This window comes from Poeciliopsis prolifica, unplaced genomic scaffold, assembly GCF_027474105.1.
Source record: "Poeciliopsis prolifica strain line A6 unplaced genomic scaffold, Auburn_PproV2 SCAFFOLD026, whole genome shotgun sequence".
NCBI lineage: Eukaryota > Metazoa > Chordata > Actinopteri > Cyprinodontiformes > Poeciliidae > Poeciliopsis > Poeciliopsis prolifica.
The window spans coordinates 1,906,633-1,919,402 of record NW_026562401.1 but is presented as its reverse complement, the minus strand read 5'-3'; the positions used below and the strand labels follow the sequence as shown (position 1 = coordinate 1,919,402).

Genomic DNA, 12,770 nt, shown 5'->3' with positions numbered 1-12,770 from the left:
TGAAAATAAATGAAGCTATAATTTTCAGATTTTTGTTTGTAATAATTTTCAAAAATGTTTCTTCTTTCTATTTTCATGTATCAGTTACGCTCATAAACGAATAGCAAATCAGCCTCTGGTTAGATGTGAAAGATCCGAGCAAAGAATTTAATAATAGACAAAGCAAATAAACATTTGGTGAAGTAACTAAGTAGCCATTCCAAAGTTTGAAAGGTCAAGCTTTTTTGTTTTCTTCTTTCCTTTTTCCTTTTCCTCCAACCTGAATGTTTTTGTCTTGTCTCGGAGGAGCTCTTAAAAGCCGTTGATGTCAAAAACATACGTGCATGTGTGTATTCCTCAGACGTGGCAGTGGGCTGTCCGTTCGGAGGTGAGGACCGCGGAGGCAGAGTGTTGATCTTTAACGGTAATAGAGACGTATCCACACAAGGCCTGACCCTGAGCCAGGAGCTGCAAGCCACCAGGACGCCCAGCAGCAGCCTGCCAGGGTATGGCTTCACTCTGAGAGGAGGCCAAGATCTGGACGGCAACGAGTATCCTGGTAAACTTTCAACAATTCAATCCATCTTCTTCCAATCAAAATTCCTTCTTCAGCTCACATTCTTTCACAGTTTAATCTTCCTGACCTTCACATTTCATCCACCTCTCCTCTACCATGTCCGTGTTCTCCATGTTCTCCCACTTCTATCTGCTAAAGTAATCAGAAGGGGGTACAGAGACGTTTGCCATGAGTTGCATCCCTTCTGTAGGGATTCACGGTACTCAAGAAGGAGAGAAAGTAGAACAATACATTATCTGCATGTTCTATCTGCCTGACATGAATCTGTGTGCAGAAAAGGCTGAATGCAGCAAATCCTTGCTTTATATGCCACCCACATCTTCACCTTCACAAAGTTACAGCCGATTTATAAAACTAACTAAGAAGTAGGTCATTTTCCCCAGCTATTTGTGTCCATGAGTTGAAGGCTCACAATAAAAGTTATTCAAATAAAGCAGATCTGTAAAAATCAGCTTTGCTACATTATTTTCCACCTAATTTGGAGTCATTCTTCTCTCAGCATTACTTAAACTGTGTGAGTCCCACTTTAATCCAATTTAGGCTGAAATGAAGAATTTGTTTAGTTTTTTCCCCTTTTCCTTTTCATTGCCCCCCACTCTCCTTCCTCCTTTTCCTTCCCATTCGCCTATGAAAACAGATTTTCTTTTCTCCACAAACAGGATATTGGGGAGAAAACACACACACACACACACACGCACACAAGTATCGTTGGACTCACACGAGCGTTGAGCGTGTGCCAGGCACCAGGTCCCAGTCAAACCTGCACAGACCCATTGCAAATCAGATTCAAACTTTTGCTGGTGGAAACCCACTGGGAGGAATAAGTTGAAACTTAGTTTTGGGCCAACACACACACACACACACACACACACACACACACACACACACACACACACACACACACACACCATCACGCACTGCATGCTCCGTCTGTCATTAGATAGACATTTAAAGGAAGTGCGACACATCCACTCTTTGTGATGCTTGCAGGAGAGTAAAGTCACACACATGTTCAAAGGAGCTCAGGGCGTTTGATCAGCGTCACAAGAGGCCTGCACAGGCGTCTGGGAGGCCTGCACGAGCCACCATATGCTCCCATCAACATTAAATGTCATTAGTTTACTGGAGAAGGAGACGGAACTTGATGACTAAGCTCCACTTTTAGCTTTAATGGGCTATGAATCCCTAAATTACATCATGCCTTTGAACTTGCACCAAAAAAAAGTGATCTGGAAGAAAAGGTAGCAGTGCTTTAATGTACACAGTGCATTAAAAGTACACTGACTAATATGAAGCCTAATTACTAACTAAGATGAGTGTTGAGTTGAATGTTGGCAGGGTCGTGCTTCTTAGGTTCTAGATAAAAGGTCAAAAACAGGCAGAGTTTCACCTGCCAATCTCAAGAGTTTTTGGAAAAGGGAACAGATGCTCAGTCAGACCAGATCATTTTTCATTTGATGACTATGGAGACCAAAGGGTAATTCAGCTGGCTGTTCAATTAGCTGCAAAAGTATTCACACCCTTTTTTTAAAAATAAAAATCAAAATCAAGACAAATCAACAAACTCCACTGTTGCATTTTGGCTTTATGTGTTCACCCTCCTAAAATAATGGCCTATGTCATTTTTTGTCAAAAGGGAGTTAGGAAAAAAATTAAAAAGATATTTTAGACAAAAAAAATTACTTTTGGCTAAATTGACTTAGGCTATTATTTTAGCCCAAGTCAGATATATTATTTCCTACATTTGTGATCAGTCCCAAAGCCACTTTGTGCAAGCAGCTGTCAGCAGTGGAAGCTCAGCCAAATGAAGTGGACAATATCTGTGAGCAGCTCTAAGGGAACGGGAACCCCAGTTTTAGGTTTTTCCTCCAAGATTAATGAGTATTTAGCTCCATCCATCTTTGCTGCAGAAGAAAAACTTTTCCACCAAGTTTCAAAGCAAGGCTTTTACTTTATTCATTCATTATACAGTAATATACCATATGGTTGCATCATTAGCCTGTGTATTTTAGCTTTCCAGACAAAACAATCTTAACTAAACCAGCCATATAGTATTACCCCGCTGTATGGTTTGTATCCTGCTTTTGAGACTGAAATAGGTATAAGCGACCAAAATATTTGAAAGGTTCGCAAATCCAAGAATAAAGACATCATTAACTTCTCTTTTTTAACCACTAAGGGCCATCGGCCCTCAGACTTCCCTCACCAAGGCCGGTCTTCCTGCAGGCAAAGAGGCAGTTGAAGCAGACATTCAGTGGCAGCTTGACAGTCTGTCTAAACTCAGAGAGGAAGATGTGTTTTTCTTCAACCCAGGAAGGACACCATCAGCTAAAGCAGTTTAGTTATCCAGAATAATCCAGTACCTGTCAGTTCTATAAAGGTGCTGCATGTCTGCATGTGGAATATAAACTCAGTCAAAGCGTTCATAGGAACCAAAAAAAACAAAACAAAAAACAACAGCATTTGGAAGAGCTTTCCTCTGTGCAAGGAAGCAGGATTTATAAAAAAATAAATAAAAAAAAACATGGAATTTGAGTTGATTTAGCTTTTCAATCATCCATGCACACACTTATGTTCTCTCACACACACTTAACCCCGAAATCAGTTTCATGTCATGCAGACTTACATGAGCAAACATGAGAGTTAGATCAGGAAGAAAATATATCGGTCAAGCTGACATATTTGTGGCAGGAGTTGAGCTACATGGTTTCAGAAATACAAGGGTAAAATGGACTGAGGTATTTGGACGATGAGGTGGTCTTCTTCCACACCTTACCTCTGATGACTTTTGCAGATTGTGGTTTTAAGGCAGAGTTTCGCTTTTGTTTTCCCGTCATTCCGCCCTCCTTCTCCTTCTGCTCTGTTACTCCCAATTTTCTGAAAGCGCTGTAAAACGGAAAAAACTCAAGCAAAACTTTAGATTCTTAAAGCTGCTGTTCTAATTTTTTATAACATTTAGTGCTGGTTTCAGATTAAGGAGATGCAAGTTTTCTGATTCCTCTCTGAACATTTGTTAGGTTGTACGGGTCAGCCATGGTCCATCCCAGAGTGGAAAACAGCCATGATCCAACATTTATATCTTACTTATATACCTTAAAATTATGTCAAACAAACTTAAACATAGTGTGTTATTCTCTGATAATTTAATTAAATGCAAAAACAATTATATTAATCACAGCAGGAGATTAAATTTAGTTTTATTTTCCAAGTGTCTTCAAAGAGTTGTTGTAAATGGTGGTAGCTGTCAGGAGGAAGGATCACCTGTAGCAGTCCATATTGCAGCTCCTTTAAATAAGCCTCTGACTTTAGACAGTGTTGCACAACAGTCTCAACATTCTCTTTAATTTTCGTCATTTGATGACTCTCCAAAGATTCCCGAAGCAGTCTGCGTTAAAAAAGCCAAACATGGTTTGGCTTTTTTATTTCACTGGCTCTGATGCTGCACGATGATGTAGTGGCTTTTTAAGCCTAAAAATAGGCTAGGATAAAAAAAAAAATTAAACAAAACATAGCCGCACAGTTTGTCGTGATAGTAGCTGACATAAAGTTGGCCACAGTGGATCAACAGCATGTATCGGAAGCGGAGATGCTCAGGGTCTTTCTGACCCTGATCAGATAATGTCGATCAGACCAGAGCATTCCTGGCTCTAACACACATACACACACACACACACACCACACACACACACACCACACACACACACCCACACACACACACACACAGACACACGCAGTCACAGAACAACTTACATAGAACATAGTGCACTCCAGAGGGATAAGGACAAGGCCTGAATGTTTAATGTTGTGGTTTCAGGGGGACTCATTGACTTTAGCCAAAGGCAGAAACAGATGTGCTTCCCTTAAATTCAATTAGTCTTGTTCCTTATAAATGCACAAAGGGAGAAGTGACACTGATTTCCAAGCACGGTCTGCAAGAGTACACTTCAACGCTTGCGTCCATCCTCCTGAGGAGGGTTGCTGAGAGGTTTTATACTAAGAGTGTACAGATTTTAAATAATGAAATCACAAATATATGGCTAACGATTTTTTTTTTCCAATAGAGGCAGTTCTAAAATATAAGAAACTATTTGGTAACAAAATCACAGATGACTTCTCCCGTGCAGCACAAAGTTACTGTGTTTTTCTCAGGATCACACAGCTTAACTTCCTGTTGCATCTGGCAGCGATGGCTTGCATCCATTAAGTGGCTCTTTTCTAGTTTCACATTGTTTTAATCAGTACTTGTGTGTGTGTGCGTGTGTGTTTGGCTTACATTGGTATGTGTCCCCTGACCACATTCATTAAATGCCGTCTCTATTTTAAACTTTGGGAGCCAATTAAAATCATGTGTTCATCACAAAGCCCATGAAAACAAATAAAAAATCACACATAGATGAGATCTGGTGCTGCTTACAATTTGGAGTCCTCGATGCGCAGGATGTTGGGAAATGTTGTTGTTTAGCAAACTGTGATTGGGGCAAGTGAACTTGGGCCTGGTATGCAACGTGTGGCCCACGCATGTCTCGAAATGAGTTGTATGCTCACTATTAAAATAAAAAAAAAAAATACGTGAGAATTTTTTTGTTTCATTATTGAGCTCTGTTTTTAAAAAAAGGGACCAAGAATGAGAGAACATGCAAAACGATATCAGAGGGTCAGCTCTGCATGTCAGTTGGAGTATGTATGTGTGTTTAAATGTGTTTATTACGTGCTGTGTCTGTGTTTGATGAAGATTGCTGGAGACCTTAGAATTAGTCCCATCTGTTGCATTCTTTGAAGCTTACTGTTCCCCCCCTCCCTCTTCTTTCCTTGTTTCCCCGTGTGTCTATGAAGATCTGATCGTAGGGGCATTTGGCGCTGGAGAAGTCTCAGTCTACAGGTACAGGTTTCAAAAACAAAAATGCTAGTTTGTCACATTTGTGCTTCTTATTTCATCCTGCTGAAAATCTTTTGCTCTGCCTGTGTTCAGGTCTCGAGCTGTAGTGTCTGTGGAAGCTGCAATGAGCCTAACGCCCAGAATCCTGAATCCTGATGACCGGCAGTGTCTCCTGCCTCAGACAAATAACATGGTTACCTGGTAAAATCACCTTCTGTATTTCTATTTTATCATTTCACTAACAGATTTTTCTTTAATTGTCTGTGCCTGTGTAAATATATATACAAAAGGTATTCAGACTTTTTCACATTTGTTAGATTGCAACCATAAACTTCCAAAATCTGAAGTTAAAGGGGTAAGTTACCGTTGTAAGACTCTGGATTTTTAATTTTAATCACATTAAGTGTCATTTTACTTGTAGAATAAAATGTGAGGTTTCTCAGAATCTATCTTCATGAAAGACTTAATAGTTTTTAGATAAACAAAAAATTATCATCCATATTCATGCATTCGAAGGCGTCCCAAAACTTTATTTTATACCAGAAAAAGAAACTAAAATTAAAATGCAGCAAAGAGCACCAGGAAATGGGGGTTCTGAGTTGTCATGCATTAAATGAACATGAAAAAAATATAAAATTTTCTGTACCTTTGATCGCAACTTATTTTTATTTGTGGAATTATTTCCTTATTCCTCTTCTGAATTGGCAATCAGCCACACTTTAAGTTTATTCTCATTCCTGTTTTGTTTTAAATTGTTCCTTGTTATTTTGCACTCAGTTTCATCCAACTGTATTTTTGATGTACTTTGGCAAAAAAAACTATCTTTGGTTGGTATTAGTAACACTGAGGGGGTGCTGGACTCTCAGGAGAGACTAACAATATAGAAACACACGTCTTACCAGACAGAGTTGCCAAACTTCAGTGTTGTGTGTAAATACTAAACGTTTGTTCAGTTCTTCAAGTTTACTTTGGCACGGATTAGAATTTCAGGTTCACCCTTTTGATCGGATAAGTTAAAATAGCTTTTCAAGGCCAGAGAGCTTGACAGATTGAATACCTTTTTATTTTTGAATATCTATTTATAAAGGTCTGTCCTTTTCTAAATACACCCCTCTGACAACTTCCTCTGGTTCTGTGAACAAAACATTTGATGTTATTTTTGGGTTGCTCTTTCTTGACAAATACATTCTGTTCCGATCGACCTTTTCACATTGTTTAAAACAAGATTACCAAGAAGGAACTCCATATCAGTGTCGCAATGCGGAAATACACAAATGTTGGTCATAACAGAATGCTTTTCTCTTGGAGGAAATCAAAGCAAAGCAATTGCCCAGTGGTGCAGACAGGAAACCTCTGTTGTATTGCTTTGCAGGCTCTACTGCACTCAGGTGGGGACGTAGTCAATTTACAACCGCTTAATGGACAAAACAGCAGCAAACAAAATGGTTGTTGTGCTGCAGCACAGCAACCATTTTTATGCTGATGAGGATTTTCTACTAGAGAAGGTCACTCAGTTGGAGTCTTATGGGTTTTTTTTTAAACAAAGTCTTTTTTCCCCCAGTTTCTGTACTACAAGAGACACAATGGACTACCTAATTAGGTTAAATATCCAGTTTTAATACCCTCTTAAGCTAATCATGTGTGTGCATGTAAAAGAAAGCAAAAAGAGTTCATATCCTAAAACATAAAACTAATGAGCCCTACTGCTGCACTGAAACTCATATCTGTAGCAGAAATTGTTCTGCTCACACTGCATCCTAAAATGGTATGCAGTATAAAATATACTCTTTCAAAAATCACACTCCCATTGACAGATGTAAGAAATATTTCACCCCTGGGCACTAAACGTCTGCCATCAGCCAACGACTGTTTGTCTAATTCTCCAATGCAATAACAAGGCAGCCCTCTGGAGGAAGCAGACTCATATATCCTGAAAACTCAGATTTATAGGCCTCTGCAATTATTTTGAGACTGCATAATTCTGTTTTGAATATATCATTGTTCGTGTGGGTGGCATACTGGCTTTGAACACCCTTGGCCTGAGTTTAGATGAAGGGAACCAGTCGAAATGTTCCCGCTGTTTGGCCACTGCCTGATGTTGGTCCTGAAGGAGTGTTTGGACGAGAGACGTTGGGCTTGGCTAGCTGCCGTAGTGGTTTTTCTGTGGTGCTGTGTGAGTATTGGCAGCGAGTGGGAAAGGAACTGGGTTTGAGTTGGATCAACAAAAAGCGCTAAACTGTGTAAATTTTGTCAAAATGAAATTGAGTCTCTTTAAATAAATGGCTATAGAATTTTAGATCAGTAGCAACGATTGAGACATTCAGAAACTTGGGGACATTTCCGAGAACTTGAAGCCGCACAGTAAGAAATCTCTGTCACATTGTAAAGGAAGTTATTAAAACAATGCTGGCTGCTCTTATGTATCTGTCAATGGACTTCTAAGGTTCGTTTAACCATTTTTCTCATTTTGCTTTTTCTAAATTAAATAGCAAAATGAGAAATTTTTTTCCCCAGGCAAAGTCTGGCATTTTCCAGATAACTTACGTCCTTTTATAGATGTATGGAAGCCATTGAAATGTTTTCTTCTTTCCAATAGCAGGAGCATAACTTCAAAACTAAAAACATCAGATTTGTTAGTTCCATACAGTCATGTGGACGGCCTATAATACAGCTTTACAAACTGTGCACTTGAAAATACGCCCTTATTTTTATCACTCCTGTTGATAGAAAGCGTCCATTGGACTGACTGGTTTCTGGACCTGACAGGATGTGGGACACGGCCGTTGTATGACTGTGACATCTACCAAGTTCCTCCTGATCGTCTGTGGGAGGGTTGAAAAAGCCCACTCAGGCTGTGGCTAGCTGGCTGAGGCTGCAGCTGACAGCACACCAGCATTTGTTGAGTTTACTCAGTGACTCTGGCGCTGCTCATTAATTAGGACTCTAACAGTTTATTGGGAACATTTAAATCATTTTACAAGTATCATGTCAAGCTGTTTTTCTGAAAAATATTGTGCTTTCCTGAAACACTGCCTAACATTTCCAGACAGTAATCTTGTGTTTTTCTTTTCCACGGCCCAGATTCAAACGCAAGATTTTAGCAAGTTCTCTACCAAAAAATACGTATTTGTAACACCAGCTTGAGAAGTGATGATATTTTTTCTTCTCCTTTGTTTCAGAAAAATATGTTGAGTTTCAAATGACACTTTTTACAAAACTTTTTCCCTTCGAGGACAATGCTTAGCTCAGTGATCTCAGCATAACAGTTTGACATGAGACCTGCACCTGGAGCTAAATAGAAAGATAAAAGTGGGCCAGCGAAAAGGGAAATTGTTAAGTGAGTAATTACTTGAATTAGAGCCAGTTAAACTGGAAAAGAAATTGTTTGGTGCAACGCATTGTCTGGGTTCCTTAAGTATGAAAAGTGCATACACCTGCCAAATAACTGCACCCAGGGCCAAAGGAAATGCTGGACCTAATAAAGAGTGAGAGAGTCACAAAGCAAGCAAAAGCACTCTGAGAGAAAAAAAACAACAACAACAAAATTTTAACCAAATCCGTCTATATCTTTATTGGCTAATGCAGCAACAATACATCCTCATCTGAGGAAAAAAATAGCACTGTAATCCGATTTCATAATGATAAATGTATGTAGCTGTGTGGGATGTCTGGAGCAGACTTGGCACTGCAGAAAAGGGTTTACTGTAAAGACTGAGAGCCATCTCAAATCGTGTAGGATGGTGAAGCGCGGATGCATTTCGGGGAAAATTGCATACAGTAATGACTAACCTGGGGGTCATTTTTTTGTGCAACATGCACTTAAATGTGACACATAGCCTTTATTAGAGTCACACACTCCCACAACTGAAACACACACATTCATTTAGATAACATATGTTAAACAAAACGCAACCACATGGAAAGTTATTCTTTTAGAGCCAATTTGATGTTTAGTCACATTAACTCTCATTCACAACAAACTCATATTAACAACTGATTGTCATTATTATCGAATGGAAATCCTAAATATCAGCAAAGGCACTCATATCCACAACATCTGCAACCTGGTTGTTCGACACTGAAACACACTGTCAGGTGCCAGTTCTGAAACAAAACCTGCATGAGGTCATCTGCTTCATTGCAGTAAGTTACACCCTTGAGATCCTCCAGATTACGGCATATTAGCAGTGTAGATCTCCCCCTGTGGGAGGCACTTTCCTGTTGTTGATTAAGGAGGTGATAATGCACAAAAACACACTTACACATGGCTTAATAAACATTAGAAGAGGAAATGCAAAAATGTTTCCCAGTCTCCCATGTCTGCGTGTCTAATAGTAGGGCCTCCACGGTAATTCCTATTGAACCCTGGAGAAAGAAAGGAACCACTGCTTTGTTTAGAAACAGTTTATTTACTCAGTGTGTTGCTTTTTCAATTCACCTTATGTTAGATACTTAAGAAATAAATTGAAGCTCTTGATTTGCTGAGCTCAGAGCACAGTGCACCTGCACTTGTAGAAAAGTTAGTTCTGATTTGAATAACTTAGAAGATTTCCTTAATTCATTCAAAACACGTTTTTCTCTTTTTCCTCCAGCCTTACGGTGGATGTGTGTGCAGCAGTAAGTGGAATGGGGATTCCCAGCAGTGTAGGTAAGCATCTGTACAGAAGACTAAACTTTTACAGTGAAGAAGAGCACTTATCAGATCCGTTTTAACAAAGCAACTGCATCCATCCCAGTATGATGAAGAAAAAGGCAAAATGGAAATAAGAGACACCCAAGACCACTCACTGATGTCGTAGTAATGTATGATCTATCAAAAAAAAAAAAAAACTGCTGTGTTTTGAAAATAGTTTCATTAACTTAGATTTACTTACTTACTTACTTACATTTTGTCGCTTTGCACACACAATTTTTAGTGTGTTTTAATTTGGACTTCCTGTGACAGACCAACACAAAGCTGTGCCTAATTGTAAAATGGAAAAATACACTGTTTAGAAATTGTTTAACTATATATTTTGTGTACAGATTTTTCACTGAAACCAATTACTATGAGAAATACCCTAATTGGCACTGAATCAAGTGCAGTCATTCAATCTCAGTATAAATGCAGCTGGGAGGTTTGTTAGAGGTCATTAGTGAGTAAAACACTATGCAGATGATCCTGAATCCATATTCATATATTTATAAAAGGTGATGGGAATATCATGCCATGCAAAACTTTTTCTTTTTCAGGATCAGAGAAGCTTGTCAGAGTTCATTGAAAGAAGAAGAAACAGACTCTATACAACAAAACCTCAGTGGGACAGTTTCACAGATTTCACACAGATGCAAATCTGAAAGAGGTGTTCTCTGAAAAAATTGTATTTGTGGTTACAGTAAAACTGTAGAGCTATAATTTATTGTTTAGAAGAACTGTGCACACTGCGCTTTTCAGGTTCTAATGTTGAAAACCATCTTTCAATAACATGCACTACTTTGTTTTGGTCTGTTATATAAAAATCCACTGACGTTTGTGGGTGTAACATGACAAAATGTGCAAAAGTTGACAGGGATCCAACACTTTTGCAGGCCACATAACAAAGTATAACACATTGACAGTGAAGAGGCATGTTTCTTTAATTGTAATAACACATTTTTTGCACTGCTGTTGTTGTGGTGTTGCTGTCCTTAAGTCCAGTTATCTGAGATCTGAATCCTTTCTTTTCTGTTGCCATCATCTGTTCAGATCTGAAAGCGGAGCTGCATCTGGATTGGCTGAAAGGCACAAGGGGCGGGGTTAAGAGAGTCCTCTTCTTAGACACCCAGCAGGCTCAGCACTCAGGGCTCCTTCGGCTCGGTCAAAGTCGCCCGCGTGGATGTCTGACCTACAAGATTTATCTGAAGGTGAGCAAATCCCACAGCAGCACACACATACAGTGTCACAGAATATTAAATTGGCTAGTTTAACCACTTCAATGATAATTAAGTTCATATTATTTATAATTCCATTGCTTCACAGGAGGAGGACGAGTTCAGGGACAAGCTGACCCCCATTGCACTGGCCCTGAACTACAGCCTGGCCCCACCTTCGAGTGACAAAACTCTCCCTCCTATTCTCAACCAGTATAGCAGCACCTTCCTCCAGGAACATGTGGGTAAAGAATCTGTGGAGAAGTGCAACTGAAGGCTTTAGTTCCAGGAAAAAGCTTACTGCTCTGTGGCCCACCAATTAAACTGGTGGGCCACAGAGCCCACCAGTTTTCTAAACTGGTGGTTAGAAAACCATTACCAGATGATCATATGATTTTGAAATCAGATGATCTGCTGGACTACTAGGGCGTCCACATAATCATCTAGTCAGTGCTGACATGCAAATGATGATGTTAAAATCATTTAGATTATAAAAACCCTGATGTGTCTGTTTTATATATTCTAAGTTCCAGCCTGACATGCAACACATAAAAGTATATGCATGCACATAAAAAAGCTGCCATAATTACATTTCAACCAACTTTACATTTTATAAAGGCTCAACCACATTACCCATAAAATCTAAGACAATTAAGGAAATGATAAAGACATGGCCTGCTGTACAACAAAACCAACAGAAGAAAATTTTAGACATGCAACTGATGAAATGTAAGCCCTCCTTTGATTGCTCCGTAACAAACTGGTCATGTTCAAATAAACACTGAGAGCTTCTAAATTTTCCCGGGCTGAGGTTTGGCGAGCTGATTTGATTGAACTTCTAAAGAATATTCATCCACCTGTTGATTACTTAATCTTAATTATTTGAAAAACACAGATTTCTCTTTTTGTAGGTTGACTATAATTTGCAAGACACCACTATCAATTATGTCTCGACTTTTTTCATTTTTCCAGCACCCACTGATTAAAGTTACAAAGACTTTCTTAGCTTTTACGAAAAAGTTAGTCAGATTGTCAGGTTAAAAGATAATCAGAGAACTCAACATGTACATGTTCAGACAGATCTCCAGCTTTCTTGAGGGCCCCAGTGATGATTTTGTCTACTTTTGTTTCATGATAAAATCTAAAGCAACAGTTCTCAGACTTGATGAAGTACCGGGCATGTGTTTAAAAAAAGAAAGTACCCATGAACTGTTCTTACAGTGTCTATTATGTTCTGCCATATTGGATAGAGGTCAAGGTTGAAGAAACCTCCAACAATATTTCACTTTGATCAGGGGAAATTTCTGTTAACCTTTTCATCTTTAAACTTGGAAATTTGAGAGAAAAATTAAAGTTACTCTAAATACCACTAAGCATGTGCCAAGAGACTAATACCGTTTTTTTTAAACACAGTTTTATCTCTGTTAGCACATATTTGTCAGTAAGGTG

The 12,770-nt window shown here is 39.0% G+C and overlaps 1 protein-coding gene across 1 annotated transcript in view; it reads left to right on the top strand.

Moving 5' to 3' along the window:
- itga8 (integrin, alpha 8) overlaps positions 1-12,770 on the top strand; it is a 48,093-nt gene that overhangs the window by 21,392 nt on the left and 13,931 nt on the right. Inside the window, exons 13-18 of the mRNA XM_055048166.1 lie at positions 341-538; positions 5,390-5,435; positions 5,526-5,633; positions 10,025-10,080; positions 11,158-11,315; positions 11,431-11,562. Coding sequence (XP_054904141.1) covers positions 341-538; positions 5,390-5,435; positions 5,526-5,633; positions 10,025-10,080; positions 11,158-11,315; positions 11,431-11,562 — 698 coding nt within the window. The remainder of the gene's footprint in view (positions 1-340; positions 539-5,389; positions 5,436-5,525; positions 5,634-10,024; positions 10,081-11,157; positions 11,316-11,430; positions 11,563-12,770) is intronic.